General features: G+C 55.1%; 2 protein-coding genes across 2 annotated transcripts in view; one reads left to right on the top strand and one right to left on the bottom strand.

Annotated features, from left to right (window-relative positions):
- The first annotated feature begins 537 nt into the window (after positions 1–537).
- On the top strand, positions 538–5123 carry PRRT3 (proline rich transmembrane protein 3). The gene is made up of 3 exons (XM_003785449.2): positions 538–1552; positions 2013–2168; positions 2934–5123. The coding sequence occupies exons 1-3, from the start codon at positions 538–540 to the stop codon at positions 4706–4708; spliced, it is 2946 nt and encodes a 981-aa protein (XP_003785497.1). The 3' UTR covers positions 4709–5123.
- Positions 5124–5187: 64 nt separating this feature from the next.
- The window catches only part of CRELD1 (cysteine rich with EGF like domains 1), a 9974-nt gene continuing 7304 nt past the window's right edge, over positions 5188–7857 (bottom strand). The window contains exons 9-11 of the mRNA XM_012802517.2: positions 7407–7502; positions 7073–7207; positions 5188–6268 (exon numbers count right to left, since the gene is read on the bottom strand). Of these exons, the coding sequence (XP_012657971.1) occupies positions 6054–6268; positions 7073–7207; positions 7407–7502 (446 nt within the window). The 3' untranslated portion in view covers positions 5188–6053. The remainder of the gene's footprint in view (positions 6269–7072; positions 7208–7406; positions 7503–7857) is intronic.

Genomic DNA, 7857 nt, shown 5'->3' on the forward strand with positions numbered 1-7857 from the left:
CAAACTGCAACAAAAAATAGCCAGGCGTTGTGGCGGATGCCTGTGGTCCCAGCTACTCAGGAGGCTGAGGCAAGAGAATTGCCTAAGCCCAGGAGCTGGAGGTTGCTGTAAGCTGTGATGCCACGGCACTCTACCGAGGGCAACAGAGTGAGACTCTGTCTCTAATTAAAAAAAAAAAGAATAGCATTTCAGCAAGTGAAGGAGAAGGGAGAAGGCATTCTGAGCTGAGGGAATAGCAGAGCAAAGGCATGGGGAGTAGGTTTCACTTACCAGGTGAGTAGCCAGGTGTGGCCATGGCATATGTTCTCTCCTGAGAGCGCTGGGGAGCCTCTGAAGGTTTTGAAGCAGGGCACATGACATGATCAGAGATGCAGTTTTAAAAGCAGGGAAGAAGTTACTCTTCTTTGTTTTCTACCAGCCCCTTTGAGAAGCTATGGAAGACCCCAACCCTGACATGTCATCCCCCTCTTTTTTTTTTAGGCTCATCCAGTGAGGGCTGGAAGTTGAGGGCTCTAGGCCCAGGCATCAGTGGAGACCATGGCCCCTAGCCCATGGGGCTGTGTATGTGGCTTCCTGTTGCTGTTGCTGCTGCCATCCCAGAGGGCTGGCCCTGCCCTGGGCAGGGACCTTCCCAGGCCACTGGAAGACTCAAAAACCCACTTAATCCCAAGAGTACACCTTAAGGGTACTGTGGGCTCAGAGCCCCAAACCTTTGACTTCTGGGATAGCCCCAGAGATGAGATCCCGTGGAATTCCAATGGCCCCCACAACCCTGCTGAAGAGATGTCTACAAAGCCTGCAGACTCTGCCTCTGGCCCAGCCCTGCATGGGCCCAAAGCAGCCCCTGGGGCTCAGAGAGAACAACTCCCAGTAATTGATGACCTCCAGATGGCTCGAGGGCCAAGTTCCCAAGGATGGACAGGACCTCCTGACTCACAGGAGCCTCTGGAGCAAGAAGTACTGGTCCCTCAATCAGTTGGGTCCCCTCCCCTCACTTTCATCCCCACAACTCCCAGACTACAACTCAGGGTAGCCACTGTTCCTCCTGCTTTGGAGCCTGGAGGCAAAGTGGGACAGCAATCACCTATAGAAGAGGGTCTGACAGCTAAACCCAAGACCAGGGTCCTACACACCTCTCCCTCTGATCACCAGGGCCCTCCCCACACTCTTGTGCCCCACTCAGGCACTGTCAAGAGGCCAATGCTGGAAGAACAGAGTGGGCAGAAGGGGGACTTCCAGGAGGCAGTACAAGGCCCCCTCTTCACCCAGCAGGATCCAGAAACCCCTGAAGCTGGCACGGTATCTGCAGTTGAGGGGGCGTCCTCTCAGGAGCCTGCTGCCCAGCCAGACTTGGCGTTGGCCAGAAGCCTTCCTCCTGCTGAGGAGCTGCCAGTTGAGCCCCCTCAAAAAGCTGGAGCTGGGGAGGCCTGGGAAGTTAGCTCCCCAGGTCCACCGCCCAAGCAGGCTGGCCTCCCTGATACTAAGGGTTCACCAGGACCCCAGTCCACAGGTCCTCCCATCTCAGAGGCTCTGGATAGGCAGTCCAAACCAGGTGGGTATCAACGTGAGGATGCTGAGTGGGGATGGGAAGGGGCAATGTTCCAGGGCAGCTAAGTGTCCCAGTTGTCTGACTTCTGGGTCCCTCTGGGTCTTGTTTTGGTTTTTTTTGCAAATGAAAGTGATTGTCCCTCCCCTCTTGGGTTTTGAGGACCATGGGGGTGGGAGGGTGTCTGGCAAGATGACTGCTTTTATTTTATTTTATTTTTTAGAGACAGAGTCTTATTTTGTTGCCCTCGGTAGAGTGCTGTGGCATCATAGCTCACAGCAACCTCTAGCTCTTGGGCTTAGGCCATTCTCTTGCCTCAGCCTCCCTACTACCACCACAGTGCCTGGCTATTTTTTGTTGCAATTTGGCCGGGGCTGGGTTTGAACCCGCCACCCTTTGTATATGGGGCTGGTGCCTTACTCACTGAACCACAGGCACTGCTCCATGACTGCTTTTGTCATTTCAGAGATAGCAGCAATTAATGGAGCAGACCCTATCTCCCCCCAGCGGGTGAGAGGAGCGGTGGAGGCCCCAGGCACCCCCAAGTCCCTGATTCCTGGTCCCTTGGATGTTGGCCCATCTACAAACCAAACAGAGAGCCCTGTGAGAGCCTTGCAGCCAGGTGAGGGCATGGCTGGGGGTTGGGGAGAGGGAGTTTCTGTCCAGTACTAAGAACTGTGTGATATATGGGATCTAGAGGGTGGGAAGTGAGGGGGGACAAATACCCACTTAAAGGAATGAGCTAGGAGCTCCTTTAGGATAATAAACTAATACTGGGTACTCTGGGAGAAGTCATTTGCCCCTTGGGGGCTACAATGTTCTTATATGTAACATGGACATATTTAGTACAGTGATTCTCCAACTATGGAGAGTGGCAAAGTGATTTTTTTTTTTTTTTGAGACAGTCTCACTTTGTCACCCTCTGTAGAATGCTGTGGCGTCATACTTACAGCAACCTCAAAGTCTTGGGCTCAAGTGATGCTTTTGCCTCAGCCTCCCAAGTAGTTGGGACTACAAGGTGCTCACCACAACGCCCAGCTATTTTTAGAGACAGGAGTCTCTTGCTCAGGTTGGTCTCCAACTCCTGAGCTCAAACAATCCTCCCAGAGTGCTGGTATTACAGGTGTGAGCCACCTTGCCCAGCTTGGCTATGTGGTTCTAATATATAGCACATGTAGGGAACTGCTGAGATACTATTTCCCTAATAGTATCTTTAATAAAAACCATAGTTCACATCTGTTTAGTTCTTATTGGGTGTCTAGTACCATGGTAAACATTTGTCCTCTCCATAAACCAATCAAGTGGGTACTGTCATCTCCACACAAGAGAATGGTAGAAAATCAAAAGTACTTTTCAAAGGGCTATTTTAATATTGTTATTATTGCAGATGAAGCCGAAGAGTGGTCCGGGCGTCCCCAAAGCCATCCCCCAGCACCCCCAGTCCAGGCCCCCTCAACGTCACGCCGGGGTCTCATTCGAGTTACCACGCAGCGAGCCTTGGGCCAGCCGCTCCCTCCGGAGCCCTCAGCCAGCTCCATGGCTTCAGCCCCAGCCTCTAGCCCCCCAGCCAACGCTACCGCACCCCCCCTGCGCTGGGGACCCTTGCGGCGGGTGCTGAGCTTTTCCTGGGAGCTTCACGTCTACGGGGTGGGGGTGCTGTTTCTGCTGCCCGCGTTGTTGGCCTTGGCTTCGCTGGCAGCAGCCCCGTCTGGGCCCTGGTTGGCACTGGTGGCTGCAGTGCTAGTGCTAGTGGCTTCTGGGCTGAGATCCGCCTACATGCTCACCGACCCTTATGGCTCGCAGGCGCGGCTGGCGGTGCGCGCCGGACTGGTGCTCTACAACCTGCCCTTCCCCTTGCTACTCACGGCACTGGCAGCCTTAACCCTGCTGGGCCTAGGATCAGCTCTGCCACAGCCACTGCAGCACCCACTCCTGCTGGGAGCCTTGGCGCTAGTCCACGGCGTGGTATTGCTTGCTACAGATCTGCTGTCGGCTAGGCCTGTGTTCAACCTCCTGGCACAAGGCTTGTCCTGTGCCTGGGGTGCGGCCGTGTCTCTAGGCACGCTCTGTCTGTGCCGTCGCCGCCTGCTGGATGGGTCACGGGGCTGGGATGTCAGCCCAGGCCCGCGGCTGCTGGCTGTGGCAGGTGCGCTGGGGCTGCTGGCCAGCGGCTTGCAGCTGGCGGCCGCGCTTTGGTTGTACCCCGGCCCTGGCCGGGTGGGCCGCTTCTCGTGGGCCTGGTGGGGTGTCCACTTCTGGCTGCGCCTACTGGAGCTGACGTGGGCGCTCGCCCTAGCATTGGCCGCTTTGGCAGCAGCGAGACCTAGGCCGCCTACAGAGCACGCCTGCTGGACTAAGCTGCTGCGCCTGGCTTGTCCTGCGCCATCGGGCAAGAGCGAGGTGCCGGAGCGTCCCAATAACTGTTACGCAGGGCCCAGTGGCGTGGGCACAGGCAGCTTGGACATCAGCAAGAGCCTCATCCGTAACCCGGCGGAAAGTGGGCAACTGGCCACGCCCAGTTCAGGTGCCTGGGGCTCGGCTGCGTCTTTGGGTCGCGCACCCCATGGTGGCCCAGGACTGTCCCGCAGCAGCGTAGGGCCGGCGCCATCGCTGAGCGAGCTGGATCTGCGGCCGCCATCGCCCATCAACCTGAGCAGCAGCATCGACGCCGCGCTCTTCCGAGAGCACTTAGTTCGAGACAGCGTGTTCCGGCGCTGCGGCCTGAGCGGCCTGGCCTCGCCGCCGCCTGGAGGCGCTCTGCGGCCACGCCGGGGCAGCCATCCCGATGCCGAGCTGGATGGCGCGGGCTCTTCGCTCCTCCGAGGCCGCTGCAGGTCACTCAGCGACGTGCGCATGCGGGGCCCGGTCCCACAGCATGTGGCGGACGAGCCCGACGGGGCAGCCGCGGGGGCTTCTGGCAGCTCCCTGGACAGCTTCTCCAGGGGCTCACTCAAGATCAGTTGGAATCCGTGGCGTCACGGGCTGTCGTCAGTGGATAGCCTACCCCTAGACGAGCTGCCCAGCACAGTGCAGCTACTCCCTGCCCCGACCCCGGCCCCTGACACTATTCCAGCTCGGTCCCGGGAGCCCCAGGGCGAAGTCCAGCCTCGCTGCAAGTCTGGGGACTCCCGCAGCGCCTCCAGCGATACCATCGAGCTCTGAAGGGTCCTAATTGCAGGACCAGGACCTTGTTCTCGATGCCTACATGGCACAGCTCACTCGAACAGTTGAGTGTTTGAAAAACTGGCATTCCTGGGCCTCCGCCTGACTGCAGCCCCCTAGAAGCAGCTGGATAGGAACCCTACCACCATGCCCCGTTGTTTTTGTTTTTTTAGTATCTCTACTTTTTTCAGCCGGTATTTTGCACAGAGGTCGTGGCTTATGCGGAATACAGGGTGGATGTGCATGGATTTGGGCATGGGGAACTGGGAGCAGATGCCCCAGACTCTCCAATGGGGAGAGAGTGACTGTCCCGATTGACTCTCCTCTTCGTGCCAAAGAAATAAACCCTTAGGACTTGGCTCATGCCTCACTCTGGCCGTGCCAGGATTCTCTACTCAGATATTGGAGGCTCCGCCCCAGTAATTCCAAGTCCTGTGTATACCGGGAAAGGGAGGACTTCCAAGGAAGATTGCTTGACCCTTGGAAGCTTTGGTAACAGGGGGAACCAATCTCTTACGGGACATCTACTATCTGTCCTGAACTGTCTAGCTGTTCACATTCATCACCTTACTTCTCACATTAAGCCTGAGTGGAAAACATTATCAGGCCAATTTTAGGAATGAGAAAAATAATGTTCAGAGGCAAAAATCATCTGTAGAAGGTCTTCCAACAAATGACAGCTGGTATTAAGCCCAGAAAGTTCCACTCCTAAGCCTAGTTTCTCTATACCCTTCTCTTAAAACTACTTCAGGGCCAAGCCTCTCCTCTGTCCTCACTCTGCTCTTTTCTCCTCCCTCTAGTCCTCCATCAGGGCAGCTCTCAATTTGTCAGGGTTTTAGAAAACTTTTTCAAGGTGATGGTGGTGGGATAGGTAGTAAGACGGAAACTTTTCCATTTTCCAAGACCTTTCTTTATTTCCTGAGATAAATAAATAAGTGGTGGGTGGGGATGGGATGAATACAGAACAAGAGCTGGCAGCATGCAGCTGGCAGGTAGGTGGGGGCTGTCACAGCCCTACCCCTGTGGGGACCCTCTCATCCTGGATAGGGGCCAAAGCTCACTAGCAGCTACCATAAGGAGAAACTTTTCTTTTAAAATTCACACTGTGAAGCCTGCCCAATTCCCCTCAGCAAAGATCTCATGGTATCTACCTTCAGGGCTACTTTTTCACCCCTGGGGCCTCACCTGCCCAGGCCTGAATACCTGGGCTGCTCTGTAAGGCAGGTGGGGGGTGCTTACCCCACTCTCAAAAATAAACCAAGCTGCTCTGAGTGTCCAGCAGGAGAGAGGCCCAACCTCTGCAGACAGCCTGGGTGGGAAGAGACCCTGCAAGTGGTGACAGGGATTATCTGCCCTTGATGAAGCCCTCCAGCACACGGTCACTGCGCTCTGACAACCAGTAGCCAGTCATGGCTGCCACAGCCCCAATGAAGATGGCGGTGAACACTAAGTCACCCTTAGCAGCCAGTGTGGCGAGTGCACAGATAATGACACCAAAGAACATCTGCTGCAGCACCACTAGCTCATCCTCTGTCATCTCTGAGAAGAAGCCTGCCGACTCTGCGGAGGAACAAGAAATGTTCCTGTCACTCCTACCCCTGTTCCTGGCAGTTCCTGGAACCTCCCCAGGACTCCCACATGCCTGCCCAGCACGCAGGCACACAGCATCATTTACTGCTCAGAAAGACTCTCAAATGGGCAGTTATTATCCTTCACTAAATGAGAAACTGAAGTTCAAATAGGTGAAGGGGCCCAAGCTGCACAGTGGGTGAGTTGGAGGAAAGGCATATATTCCAGGTATGAGGCCAGCCCCAGAGCCAGACTGCCTGGATCTAAATCCCAGCTCTGTAGCCTGCTGGCCACACAGCCCCGCTTCACCTCTCTGCATCTTAGTTCTCACATATGTAAAACAGAATGAATGAGAACAATACCTATAGGGTTGGTTAATAATACCGACATTGGGTTGTTTTAGGAGCTAAATAAATTAATGTACCTTCCACGTAATGAACAACATCTGACATACAAGCTGGGGAATTGGTCCTTATGGTCATCATTGTGAGTACCCTGCATCTCACCACACCCAAGGCCTACAACAGCTCCCACCAGGCCAGGTAAGGAATGGTCCCCTTAGGCAGGTGAGGAAATAAGCTTAGGAAGACATATTAATTGGATGCCAAATCTGATTCTCTTTCTACCCTGGGAGGTGTGAGGCTGCCAAAGGCAACCTGGAGATCAGACTTGGGGTCCAGGTCTCAGTGTGGCCTTTTGGAGGCTGGATCTAAAGCTACCACTGCTACCTGGAAAAGGGGGTTGCCTGCCCTCCGGCTGGATGAGGACCTCCCCTCTCCCTTCCCCAGTACTCACCTGGGATCTGCTCCTTCACGCAGATACCTTCCAGCTGTTTGTAGCCCTCAACACAGACACAGCGATAACTGCCCTCAGTGTTCTCACACTGCTTGTTCTCTCCTGGACACACCTCTGTCTCACACTCGTCCACATCTTGAGGGAGGGCAGGGAAGGGTCAGAGTCCTGACTGCCAGGGCCCAACGTGCAGCACCCCGACTTCTCACATCCTGACACTGGCCCCTGCCCTTGTCCAGGCAACATCCCACCCTCCCTGCCCCTATTTTAGCCCCCTCTTGGTTTATGGTGGGTAGGACACTCCCAGGTGCCTGTACCCCATTGGCAGGAGACTCACCGAGACACTTGGAGCCCACCTGCTGGTAGCCAGGGCTACACTTTTTACAACGGCCTGGCCCTGCACCCATGCAGCCCAAGCAGGCCTTGGCACAGTCTGGAGAGGGAAAAAGAGGGGAAGAAGAATTTGAGAGCTATCCTGGGGCTTGGGGGACCCAAGCTCCAGAAGAAGAAGCCTAGCAGGGATCTGGAGTTTAAGAAGGGAAATATATATATATATTTTTTTAATTGAGACAGAATCTCACTTTATAGCCCTCAGTAGAGTGCTATGGCATCACAGCTCACAGCTACCTCCAGCTCTTGGGCTTAGGCAATTCTCTTGCCTCAGCCTCCTGAATAGCTAGGACTATAGGCACCCACCACAATGCCTGGCTATTTTTTGTTGCAGTTTGGCTGGGGCCAGGTTCGAACCTGCCACCCTTGGTATATGGGGCCAATGCCCTACCCACTGA

The sequence above is a fragment of the Otolemur garnettii genome, unplaced genomic scaffold, assembly GCF_000181295.1.
Source record: "Otolemur garnettii isolate 467f Iridium unplaced genomic scaffold, OtoGar3 scaffold00015, whole genome shotgun sequence".
In the NCBI taxonomy this organism is placed as follows: Eukaryota; Metazoa; Chordata; class Mammalia; order Primates; family Galagidae; genus Otolemur; species Otolemur garnettii.

Excerpts from the sequence above, each read along its gene's own strand:
- PRRT3 (XM_003785449.2), top strand. The coding sequence starts at position 538 with ATGGCCCCTAGCCCATGGGGCTGTGTATGTGGCTTCCTGTTGCTGTTG. Across the intron at positions 1,553-2,012 it reads GGATAGGCAGTCCAAACCAG|AGATAGCAGCAATTAATGGA; the intron begins GTGGGTATCAAC and ends TTGTCATTTCAG. Across the intron at positions 2,169-2,933 it reads TGTGAGAGCCTTGCAGCCAG|ATGAAGCCGAAGAGTGGTCC; the intron begins GTGAGGGCATGG and ends TTATTATTGCAG.